Here is a 13,737-nt window from a genome sequence, read left to right on the forward strand (position 1 = left end):
CTCTGTCCACATAATTGGTTGTTCAGACCAATTACAAATTTATAAAGAACTGTGTATCCAGGAGACAGTGGTCTGATTGAATGACAATAAAAAAGACCAACGGTGGTATGGTCTGATAGTTAGGAACATTCTTTGTCATAATTTTGCATCCTTTGAAGCACAGACTTACACATCTAAATATCAACATGTGTGACTCTACAAGCAAATCAGAAAATGCCCTAAATGCAAACCCTAAAACTGAGAAACTGAGCTGAATTCAAGCTAAGTCCAATGAAGCATGAAATATGTCACTGTTGGATGTACTCTCATCATGACATTACATACCAAATCATGTGATTTCATGGGCAATAGTGCCTGACAAAATGATCTAAACTTAAAGGTTAAACAAAATCACTGCACCACAGGCCAGGCATATACTTTTCACTAACGTAAACAGTACTCCCCATAACACATATAAATACAAACTTGTGCAATTCTGCATATAATGCTGTTCAAGAAAATGACCTAATTACAAATACCAATACAGAGAAACTGAGTTCAACCGAATGGTAACCATAAATCATTGAGCTATGAAATGTAAGTCACAGTAACCTAATTTTGACTGCTGGTTGTAGTAACCCCATGTTACACTAAAGGCAATAGTGTGTGAGAAAATGACCAAAACACAAACCTTAACTGAAGCATTTACATCAAAAGGAAGGACAGAGACTTATGAGCATGTAATCATCAATCCAAGCTGGAACTGACTTTCAGTCTAACAAAAAGCTCAGAGAAGTGGCCTGTATAATCATCGTGAAAAGCCTGCACCCTACCTTACCCCCCACACTATCCCCCTCTAGGTTTTCAAGTTAACAATATGGGAAAAGGGGAATAATTAGGCAAACATCCATGCACCTACTAATGCCCAAATAAAACAATGGGATCACATCCTCCGTGTACCCACTTATGCCTATATAAACAGGATCACATCATCCATACACCCACTAATGTCCAAATAAATAAACAGGGTATCATCCTCCATGCACAAAGTAAATCAGGATCACATCATCCATGCACACAGTAATACTTAAATAAACCTATTTACATCCTCTCTGCACCTGCTATTGCTGATATAAAAGACAAAATTACATCCTCCATGCACTCACTAATGCCCATATAAATAGACAGGATCACATATTCCATGCACCCACTAATGCGGAAATAAAAAGATAGGACCACATCTTTCACACCCACTAATATCCACATAGATAAACAGGATTACATCATCTTCCATGTACCTACCAATGCCCATATAAATAGACAGGATCACATCTTCCATACACTCACTAATGTCCATATACATAGACAGGATCACATATTCCATACACTCACTAATGCCCATATAAAAAGACAGGATCACATCTTCCATACACTCACTAATGTCCATATAAATAGACAGGATCACATCTTCCATACACTCAATAATGCCCATTTAAATAGACAGGATCACATCTTCCATACTCTCACTAATGCACATATAAACAGACAGGATCACATCTTCCATACACTCAATAATGCCAATATAAATAGACAGGATCACATCTTCCATACACTCACTAATGCCCATATAAATAGACTGGATCACATCTTCCATACACCCACTAATGCCAATATAAAAAGACAGGATCACATCTTCCATACACTCACTAATGACCATATAAAAAGACAGGATCACATCTTCCATACACTCAATAATGCCCATATAAATAGACTGGATCACATCTTCCATACACCCACTAATGCCAATATAAAAAGACAGGATCACATCTTCCATACACTCACTAATGCCCATATAAATAGACTGGATCACATCTTCCATACACTCACTAATGACCATATAAAAAGACAGGATCACATCTTCCATACACTCAATAATGCCAATGTAAAAAGACAGGATCACATCTTCCATATACTCAATAATGCCAATATAAATAGACAGGATCACATATTCCATACACTCACTAATGCCAATATAATCAGACAGGAACACATCTTCCATACACTCACTAATACCAATGTAAAAAGACAGGATCACATCTTCCATACACCCACTAATGCCAGTATAAAAAGACAGGATCACATCTTCCATACACTCACTAATGACCATATAAATGGACAGGATCACATCTTCCATACACTCACTAATGCTAATATAAAACGACAGGATCACATCTTCCATACACTCACTAATGCCAATATAAACAGACAGGATCACATCTTCCATACACTCACTAATACCAATGTAAAAAGACAGGATCACATCTTCCATACACTCACTAATGACCATATAAAAAGACAGGATCACATCTTCCATACACTCACTAATGCCCATATAAATAGACTGGATCACATCTTCCATACACTCACTAATGCCAATATAAAAAGACAGGATCACATCTTCCATACACTCACTAATGCCAATATAATCAGATAGGAACACATCTTCCATACACTCACTAATACCAATGTAAAAAGACAGGATCACATCTTCCATACACCCACTAATGCCAGTATAAAAAGACAGGATCACATCTTCCATACACCCACTAATGCCAATATAAAAAGACAGGATCACATCTTCCATACACTCACTAATGCCCATATAAATAGACTGGATCACTTCTTCCATACACTCAATAATGCCAATATAAAAAAACAGGATCACATCTTCCATACACTCACTAATATCAATATAAAAAGACAGGATCACATCTTCCATACACTCACTAATGCCAATATAAATAGACAGGATCACATCTTCCATACACTCACTAATGCCCATATAAATAGACTGGATCACATCTTCCATACACTCACTAATGCCAATATAAACAGACAGGATCACATCTTCCATACACTCACTAATGCCAATATAAAAAGACAGGATCACATCTTCCATACACTCACTAATGCCAATATAAATAGACAGGATCACATCTTCCATACACTCACTAATGCCAATATAAATAGACAGGATCACATCTTCCATACACTCACTAATGCCCATATAAATACAGTGGTACCTCGGGTTACGAACGCCTCAGGTCACGAACAATTCGGGTTATGAACAACAACTTCGAAAATTTTTTGTCTCGGGTAACGAACAATGCCTCGGGTTACGAACGAAGGCGAGAGAGAGAGAGAGAGAGCAAGGTTTAACGTTGGAGACAAATGATCGCATACAGTACACACGAAGGCCACGCAGTACTAACATTGCTTAGCGCTAGCCTAGTAGCCTAGTTTTGCACAGATGAGCTTGTGGATCTTCAGAATGAACAGCTAAAGACATTAAAGGAGGAGCAGTCATCCGATGATGAGGAGCCAGTGACCGTTTCAACTGCCAGGATTAAAGAAATTTGCAGCAAGTGGGCATTGTGAACCATCATCCAAACAAACTTGTTGCTAACAGGGCAGTAAACCTGATGAATGATAATGCGATGGCCCACTTCAGAAAGATTCTCCAGCAAAGGAAGCGACAAATTTCCCTTGATAGTTTCTTGGTGCAGAAAGATTCCCAGTTGGCTGCCAAGAAACAGCGACACGAAACTCCTGAAACTAATGATTCAGAATAGCAAACAAAGTGACAAATTTCCCATGATTGTTTTCTTGGTAAGAAAGATGGACTAAATCTTTTTTTATTTTACATTTAATTTATTTGGTTGTTTTCTTTCTCTTTATTTAATACGTGAAGTACACGTATTCTTTGTGTTTTGTCAGGTAAACGACCGGACGTTAATAAAGAAGAACAATTCTTTCATCTTGAAACGGATTGTCTCTATTTCAATGATTTCAATGTTTCGGGTTACGAATGTTTCGGGTTACGAACCGAGTTCTGGAACGAATTAAGTTCGTAACCCGAGGTACCACTGTAGACAGGATCACATCTTCCATACACTCACTAATGACCATATAAAAAGACAGGATCACATCTTCCACACACTCACTAATGCCAATATAAAAAGACAGAATCACATCTTCAAAATAATTTTCTTCAAAAAAAGCAAACACACAACACCAAGCTTACCTGAATTGTTCCTTTCTCTGATCTCGTGTACAAAATATTTCTGGATTCATCCACAGTAATTTGAACTAAGGAATCTAAAAGAAAAGCATTTGAAAAGATGTTTACTGACTGAAACTCTGCATCAGTTTATATAAACACATAGAAATTAAGTTTTCCCTTAATTTTCACTACAATTTATAAACATATATTTCTTGGTTGAACTGCTCCAGAGGAATCCCCATCATGAAACAACCTATGCTGCATCAATGGAAGTGGACTACATATAAAAATGGATTTTTAGAACTGTCAGCTACCAATCTTGCATATTTTTTTAATTTTTACAACAAGAACAACAACAATAATAATATGAAACTAATAAAAACAACTTGTGATAATACAAGGCATACTACTGATAACCAGATACACATTTAAAGTCTTGATGATAAATAACATGCACTCTTTCGATTCAGGGAGAAACACCAAAACTATATAGATTATAATGAAAATTTTTTAAAATTTAAATATGAAAGAATGCCATATTTATTGTGCAGTTATGTATATCTACCAGATCAAATACTGCAGTAATAAAACTTTGCAAAACTTAGAGAATATTTTTTAAATGTGGAAAATCTGGATCATCATCATCACAATATTTACTGATTCATATTGTTATTGCTTTGTCATTTGCCAAGATTCTGGCAAAATTTTAAGGGGGTAGGAAAGGGAAAAAGCAATGGGGGAACTTAATACAATGAACATTTTTCCATAAAAACGTTCTATTTTTACAAAGTTTATATGTTAATTATTAAGAGTGTGGTCAGTTGGTTGGCACTGATGGTTGACTTTATGCAGCACTAATTGATCTTAATGACTATTGGCTTGGTTGTGTCAAACATCTCAATGGAATTCCCAATCAGGAATTTCTTTTTTAAGCTTCTTGTTATAGCTTAACAGCAAAAAGTAACACATATCCTACTTTCATGTACTTTTGAAACTAAGGGCAAAAATCAGAAACTCAAATGCCTTTAACAACTTCACACAAATATCTGCTATTTGATAATACAGACATGCTGCCAGGACTTTATCTAAAGATAGAGTTCCCCTTCACCAACAAAACAAGTGGGGAATAGAAAAAAAAAAAGAGAGGGAAGGAGGAAACAAACATAATTCAATATATAACAAACACCCCCAATATCTGTCTTTCTCTCTTCCAAGCCCACTCTGTTAAAGTGCTATTGAAAGCAAAATCTTTACAATATGTTGCCTGTAGTTGTATAAGCATTAGTCTGTTGAAAGTTTCTAAGCTGAATCTGTTCCTTATTCATGTATGAATATTATTCCTTATCCTTGTATGAAAAACCTTTCACAGTCCGCTGTCTAAAGAGGAATATGCAAAACTAGCTTAGCCAGCTTGAACAAGTAAGGAAAATGTTCTTTATGGTTGTTACGTACAATTTTCCACAGCTTTTTGGTATTGTCTTATAGATATATTTCTGCTCCAAAATCAGATTTTTCACTAAAGTGAGCTTTGTCAGTGTCACTTTCTTCAATCACTGCTCTGCAGACTACCGTGCCAGATTTCTTTTCTGTACCATAATGCTGTATTCGAGTTTGAAGCCCATCAGTGACATAGTCTTGCTCATTCAGAGGTAATTTGATCAAATGAATATTCTTATTATTCTATTTAAGTATCAATTAAATTCTTATTTATTCAATTTATCTTATCCTTCATAAGGCGAAATAGATTTTGTAGTACAAGATACAGCAGGGCTAAACTGTTTGAGACTGTATTTTAAATAGGCTTGGCATTCTGCCTTTTCAACATTTTGAAATATCACTGAAAGGGTTGTTGACCAGTATGCCATCTGTTTATATATATATATATATATATATATATATATATATATATATATATATATATATATATATATATATATATATATATATATATATATATCTACACATACATATATATACATATATATATATATATATATATATATATATATATATATATATATATATATATATATATATATATATATATATATACATATATACATACACTATAAAATTTAAAAAATCAATGCCATAATTGCTATCATCAGCCAATATTTTCCAAATGAAATCATCTTTAGATGAACCACGATGGGAGTCAGCTATTTTGGGTTTTCTAGGTTACCTGTCCTTTAAACAAGCATTTCTCAAACTTCCCTGATATAAGGTTAAAATTACAACAGAATGCTTGTTCCAGGGCCCAATGTGCTAAATAAATTTTATTTAACAACCATTTCTGTCAAGCAAGAAAACACAGATTTGCAAATAGTTGCCTACTGGAAAAGACCGAGTGTGCAACAAGTGCTGCAAGACTTCTACTGGCAACATCACAAGCAACTGAATGGTTAACAGTTCAGTGAATATTGGATACTGCAACTCATTTTTATATGCACTAATTTATGGGAGTTCTAATGTTTCACTGCTCTCAAAGTGCAGACATTTTTACAAATACTGCCTATTTCAATCACTTCTATGCACTGGCAGTATATCTGGCAATATTACCCAACACATGCAAAAATATTCTGAAGTTACACAGATTAGTGCATAACAGGCCTCTTTGCAGATCTCATATATTGTCCTCTGATATGTATGCTAGGTGGTGCATGCATAATGCAAACATGACAACCCCAAGAATGGTGTAAGCATAAGTATTGCTAATATGAAAAAGCAACCTCTTCGCATAAAGTGTCATCTATATTATATGCCATAATTACAGTACACTGTATGAAAAATTTACTTTTGCTAGTAACGTGATTCGGCAACTAGTCAAATTTCTTGTCACAAATGGGCAAAATCCATGTGATTAGAACCAGAATACAAAATATATTGGCAAATTATTTATATTCAGCACTCACTTTAACTAATCTACATGTGTAACTTTGCTGAATGATCATAAAATCTTCAATCGGTAAGATGATCATGTGCTCAGTCGGAGTGGTGTATTATGTTACTCACATTCTTCTTTTAAAGTTCATACAGCAGTTTTTTTTTCTCCCCATTTTTGATCTGACATCTTTTGGAAGTTTGAAAAGATCCATCTGCTCTAACATTTTCAGTCAGATATGAAATGGACAGTTTGTAAACTACAAAATTCAATTCTATGCCAGACTGACGTGAGCAATCGTCAACCATGTCACATGTCACACTAAGATTGCATAACGCTATCTTTACTGAACACAGCCCAGGTAACTATAGTTATGTTGATTATCACTGATTGACAGTTTTGATAGTAATTTCAATTGACAGCAGGTAAGAAAACTGAACGACAGTAACTGTTCATCTGTTTCTGCTATTTTTATCATTGACAAAAACAATCTTGTTTTAACAGGTCTTTCCAGGAAACCCAATTAGTCAAGTATTGTTTTTTTGTTCTGAACATTTTTGTGAGAGAGGGAGACATGAGACCTAACAAATAGAGTACCAATAATGCAGTTTCAAAAGATACTATGCGAAAACTGTGAAATGAATTTGTTTACTGTTGACAAACAAAAAACAGAAACCTGCTAATTTCCAGTTTGATGTCATACATAACTTACCATCCTCACTGAATGAGAAATTGAGGAAAGATGGGACTAGGAATGAGAGGCTACTAGTAGAGTGATTGATTTTTTTGCATTTTCTGCCAAACCAGCCATCTTCAGCCTGAAAAAGGATGAGCAGAACATTACAAGATTGAAGTCTGACTTATTTTTCGATACAAAAACTACTCTGTTATTAACTGATTCAAATGCAGAGTTACAGAGAGACATTATGTCATTTGATCGATAGGCAATCCTGAAAACATATTGTATTTAATATAAAAAAATCCAAATGTTTCCACTAGAATTTATTTAAATTCGATGACACATGTATAAGTCATATATGTTCTTTACATTGTTTCACACAGACAAATTGTTGAGGGAATACAATATGTATTTTGAATCACTGAAAATCTACTCTATCATATCTAGCAAGGATAATCAAGTGTCTGCAGAATACAGTGTCTCATCCATGTACCTGTCACTATAATCCCTGTATCTGCCTTTGTAGACTTTAATATTGTCATTAGGATGCAACAAGCAGGCAATAATCAATAACTCCTAGAATATAGCATATAAACTTAAAGATACAGTAAGGGCTGTTCAAGTAAAACATACCTGGGTCCCAGGGAAGGCACTTTTAATGTGGAATACTCACCCATCTGATCCAATTTAGAATTTTCTTACCATTTTAATATGAACTCTGTGAAATTAAGGTACCCTGGCATATATTTTTTTAAAACTGCCTTCCCTGGGTACCATGTATGTTTAAATGGAACACTCATAATCTTATCACAAAGTTTCAGCTGAATACATCGAATGATGTTTTAAAAATTGTATACAAAACTTTTTGAACTTTTACAGCAATGAAGGATGCTTTTTGCTCAAACAGGCATTATAGGGAGCTCTCCAGTGTGCATAAACCATAGACCCATGCTAATATCCAGGCTTCAGGTGAATGCAAAAAAAACGTGATGATGTTTATCTTGACAAGTAGCATAAGCCAGGCTTGACAGGAATGCCTTGCATAAAATGACTTTAGCTTATTAACCCAAGGTTGCTATAAGTGATGTAGAAGATATGTGACTTTAAAAACTTGAACATTATTGATGCCACCAACATTAATGTCAGAAAAGTGATTTCTTTTTCTCACAATGATAGCACTTCCTAAACCAGAACAGCATGAACACAGAAAAGTGACTGCTTTATATACCAGAACTACATGAACAAAGAATGACTGCCATGCTACCCTATATTCTGTAAAAGTAATTGACTTTAGTAAAATAACTGAAGCAAAGTCAATGAATCATAAAATACAAGTCAAAATGGCCAAATTTTAATAGGTAGTACACAAGAAACTGACTTTAAAATTTTTTAAGTCAGGGTAACATAAAAAATTGGTTACATTGACATACTTTTTGGTGAAGTGTTGCACTCATCATGAGACACAAACACAAAAAGTTGTATGACACACCCCTACTGCACCAAAAAGTATGTTAGCAACTGACCTAAGCAAAAAACTGGATGGATTGGAGAATAATGGTAACACCATATATTCTTTCAAAATTAATGTAGGGCATAAATAATAAAGTTTAATATCTAATTAATATACAAATATTGTTATAACAAGCAAATATTAGAATGCTGAACAAGAAATTCAGTGAAATCCGAAATGTTCCTCCAGTTCCCTGCCAAAGAGTATGTATGTATGTATGTATGTATGTATGTTGTTGAAGGGTTTAACGCCATTTTTCAGCACACGATAGGTTATACATGGCAGCCAGTATTAATGGTGGAGGAAGAACCCGGGAAATCCACGGAAAGAACCACTGACCCTTGAGAAGCTACTGGCAAGCTTTCTCACATTTCCACACTGGTTGAATCCGAGACTCAATGCCACGCAGACAGAGGTGAGATGGCAGTGATCCGTAACGGAGAGCGCTTTAGACCACTCAGCTACTCAGGGCCCCCATGTATGTATTTATGTATGTAGCAGTGTTTTACAACACAGCACAATACTGGCTATATGTTTGACAACTAAAAGTTATGTTCGAGAAAAAAATTTAAACTTTTTTCTAATAAAAGAGGTTTTCCAATAATACTTACCCAATCATAATGCCTAGGAGAAATACTACCTTGTAAATCCATTCCTCTCAGGCCAAAATTGTCAGTTAAGAAGCTAAAAGTTACGTACTCACTTGAGTGGAAGTTAATGGGATCTCCCCAGGACTGGTACCATATCCTGTGAATACTTCACTTACTACTGGAGTGGAGTGCACAATCTCCAAATGGATGTAACTCCTGGAAGGCTGGGAGGGTGAATGTGTATTATGACCAACTAAGTATTATTGAAGAAATATATCTTATTAGAAAAAATTGGTTTCTTCTTCAAACACATTACCCAATCATAATACCTTGGGAGAATAGGTAAGAAGTGGTGGCAGTTACATATCCTTATACAGGAGTGACCATCACCAGTCCCCCATGGTATGAAAGACACCTTCTAGACAAATAACCCAGCTGGAGGATTAAGTCCAAAAGCAAGGATATACAACTTCGGAAAGGGAAAATTTCCCTCCTGCAAATCCAGCAGAACTCTTGAAGCCATGTCCCTAGGATAGCTGCTGAACCACCCGGGAAGGTAACATGCTGCATTGAAGTGATAGGCTCTCCCAGGTCAATCTGAACCTTCTGTGAAAAATTGTCTCAAAGGTTAAAGCTGGAGAAAACTCACTCTGACCTCCATCCCACAGCTTGTTGTGGTAGGGTTTAATGCCATTTTTTGGCAAAAGATAGGCTATACATGGCAGCCAGTATAAATGGAGGAAGAAGAGCCAGGGAAAACCCCGGAAAGAACCATCGACCTACGAGAAGCTACTGGCAAATTTTCTCACATACCTACATTGAGAGAAGCCAAGACTTGAACCCACACAGACAGAGATGAGATGGCAATGATCCATAACAGTGAGCACTTCAGACCACTCAGCCCCACACACACACACAGCTTGTAAAATGTCAGCTAGAGAACAGTACCAATCAAATACAATGCTTCTTGTGACTGCCCTAACTTCATTAGCCTAGATGTGTAGCATGCTCATTTAATTCTGGGTTAATTTCTAACATGTGGAGGGGATAACCCATTTTATCCAAGAAGGGAGTGTCTATGTTGATATGTCATCCATTTCATCTTTGAGAGGTAAGAAGAGACAGGAATTCTATCAATGCACTGGCTCGAATTTTTTCAGGTACCATTTCTCTGGATCCTGTAGATGACCTTGTGATGAAGTGTCCAGAGTAGACAGTGGTACACCACAGTAGTCTGATTCCACATGAGCAGGAGCCTGTTCTTGGCAAATAAAGCAGGTGCCATCATCAATGACAATGACCCATCCTATCAGAAATGAAAGTAGTTCAGGTCAACTGATAAAGCATGTATCTTGCTGATTCTGCATGCTATCTCTAGTGCAAGTAAGAAGCAGGTCTTGTATGAGAAGTCAACCAGTGAAGCCCTTGAGAGCTGTTCCAACAGTGTCTTATTCAGTCAGGTTAACACCCATGATAGATTTCACTCTGGGCACAATGTCAATGCATATGGATGTATGATGCTGAAATTTAACAGCAGGTGTGGCCGAGTGGTCTAAAGCGCTCACCGTTACGGATCACTGCCATCTCACCGCTATCTGCGTCGGTTCGAGTCTTGGATTCGGCTAATGTGGTTACGTGAGAAAGCTTGCCAGTAGCTTCTCGTGGGTCGGTGGTTCTTTCCGGGTTCTTCCTCCACCATTAATACTGGCCGCCATGTATAGCCTATCTTGTGCTGAAAAATGGCGTTAAACCCTACAACAACAACAACAAATTGGACAGGTCTTGTTAGTCTGATATCACATCATCCATGATGAAGCAGTGTGCTAAAAGACATGGAACAAATTCTTTAATCATGATTTGTGATAACTGTTTCTTGTCAAAGAGCCAAAGCAGGAAGTTAGCTATCTGAGGTAACGATACGTTCAGCGGTGCAATGTGTTTACACTCATACCATTGAGCAAAATTTCTCCATTTCCCTCATACAAATAAAAGTGGAGGGTCTTCTCATTCGAGCTATTCTCTCCACCACATGATGAGAGAACTGTTTGTTCTTGAGGGCTTGATTAATAAGATCCAGACATGCAGTCTCTACAAATCTGGATTGGGATGGAACATCTGCTATCATGGTTGCTTGAGCAGATGAGCAAATATCTCTTTTCCTGGGGAATTCCATCCCTAGATAAGGTCCAAGATTTTTCCCATCTTAGTGGATCAATCAGGACATTGACTGTCCAGGCAATCAAATCTAGAGCTAGTGAGACAAAGGATGTTAGTTTTGCATTACCCTTGCTGCCAATAGATCCACCAGTGTTCGATACCAGTGGGCAAATAAGCGAATGAAAATGAAGTAATGAAGTTACCATTCTGCTTGTATTAGCTGATTCTTCTAAGACAGTGAGTCTAGTAATCAATACAGTCAGTTTGGAATAAGATGAACTTGTCCACTGATTTATCGTAGAAGATGCCAGCTTAGACATTCCCAAAGAAAACACAAAGACCTTGGACTTCCCCTATGCTTTTTGAGATAATCCACCACAGTGGACTTGTCTGGCAGACTGAAAATGCCCTTTCCATTTAGTTTCTCTTACCACAATGAAATGCGTTCCATATGCCTTTCATCTCTAAGATACTGATATGCAGTATCTGATAAGGAATCCATATTACCACCTTTCTGGAACAATGGAAGGATATGTGCACCTTAACCAATTGTGCTCACATCCACACAAACCATCAAGTAATGTTCTCCAATTTCCTGAGATATGACCTTGTATGCTAAGTTTGTTCTCAGGCTAAGAGATGGTTCTTCAGAACTGAGGCCCCTGTCGAAATGACTTCAGTGTACATCCCTGCTGAAGACACTGCTCAAGAGGAATCATCGGCTTGAAATATGATCCTTGCAAGAACCTAACTTTGAAAGGATCAGCACTAAGATAATACTGTTGACAGCCTGACATGCGTACAGTACTGGGTAGACACCAAGTGATTCTGATGAGGAAGCCCAAATTACGGTGCAGGGAAGAGATACAGGATGCATTCAGAGCTCTCACTGGATCCCAAAGATGAAAAGCAAAAAAAACTGGAAAATGGAGATCTTCTAGAATACTTATTTGTGAATTGTGTGGCCTCCCTGTCTGCAGAGAATGCTGCTCTGCACATGCATAACAAAAGTATTCATAGGATTTGGCACTAATCACTGCATCAAGGGGAGACTGCTAACTGCCACCTATGTGGGCAGGTAACTTTTAGCTTCTTAGCTACAACATTTAACCTGGGAGGGCTGGATTTGCAAGGTAGTAGTAGTTCTCCTAAGGTGTTATCATCAGGTCTTGTATTTGAAGAAATGAATTGCAGAAATGTTTATGAAGATAAAACTATTCAATTAAATATCAATATTACGAACAAGATGATAAAATATAAAATACAAAGATGTTAAAATTCTATAATGTCAAATAAGAAAAGCTCAAACCTAAAACGATGTTCAGGTTCCATGACCTTGATAAAATCTAGTATAATTGGTTTGTCAAGAAATTATGATTGCAAATGTTATGAATTGTACGCAAAGTCCTTGGATTAAATAAAGCTAATTTCCCATAAATAAAAATCTTCTGTACAAGTAAATATAGCTGACCTTCTGAAGCTTAATAGCACTTACAAAAAATCATTTTGAAAATAAACCAATATTATGACTATAATTTTCATACATGTTTTAGGAAGAAAAAAACACACAAGATTTTCACATTTTTTACTGCTGCTGTTATGCTGTGCCATCCTTTTGCAGACTGGTTCTTTTACTTAAATACTATTAACAAATTTACAATCTAAAGACTAACTCTAACAGAGGTTGATAAACCAGTCTTTGAAATCTTATACAACAATCATACAGCTGTTAGTAATGTGAAAATTATGTTTACTCCTCAAAGTAGTAAACACATGCAAAAAGAAGCATGTTTAAATCATTGGTGGCACAATAAAATTTATATATAAATCGTAAAGTCCATACTACAAGACATTCAGCAGTTTATAATGGTGATTTTG

At 36.3% G+C, this 13,737-nt stretch overlaps 1 protein-coding gene across 3 annotated transcripts in view; it reads right to left on the reverse strand.

The window, feature by feature from the left end:
- Positions 1 to 13,737, reverse strand: part of LOC149807082 (nuclear pore complex protein Nup155-like) — a 149,411-nt gene that overhangs the window by 124,615 nt on the left and 11,059 nt on the right. For all 3 annotated transcript variants that reach the window (XM_089961670.1, XM_089961656.1, XM_089961662.1), the window contains exons 8-9: positions 7,636 to 7,741; positions 4,064 to 4,137 (exon numbers count right to left, since the gene is read on the reverse strand). In XM_089961670.1, the coding sequence (XP_089817796.1) occupies positions 4,064 to 4,137; positions 7,636 to 7,741 (180 nt within the window). The remainder of the gene's footprint in view (positions 1 to 4,063; positions 4,138 to 7,635; positions 7,742 to 13,737) is intronic.

Source organism: Sinohyriopsis cumingii, chromosome 1 (assembly GCF_028554795.1).
Source record: "Sinohyriopsis cumingii isolate HCF-2022 chromosome 1, ASM2855479v2, whole genome shotgun sequence".
In the NCBI taxonomy this organism is placed as follows: domain Eukaryota; kingdom Metazoa; phylum Mollusca; class Bivalvia; order Unionida; family Unionidae; genus Sinohyriopsis; species Sinohyriopsis cumingii.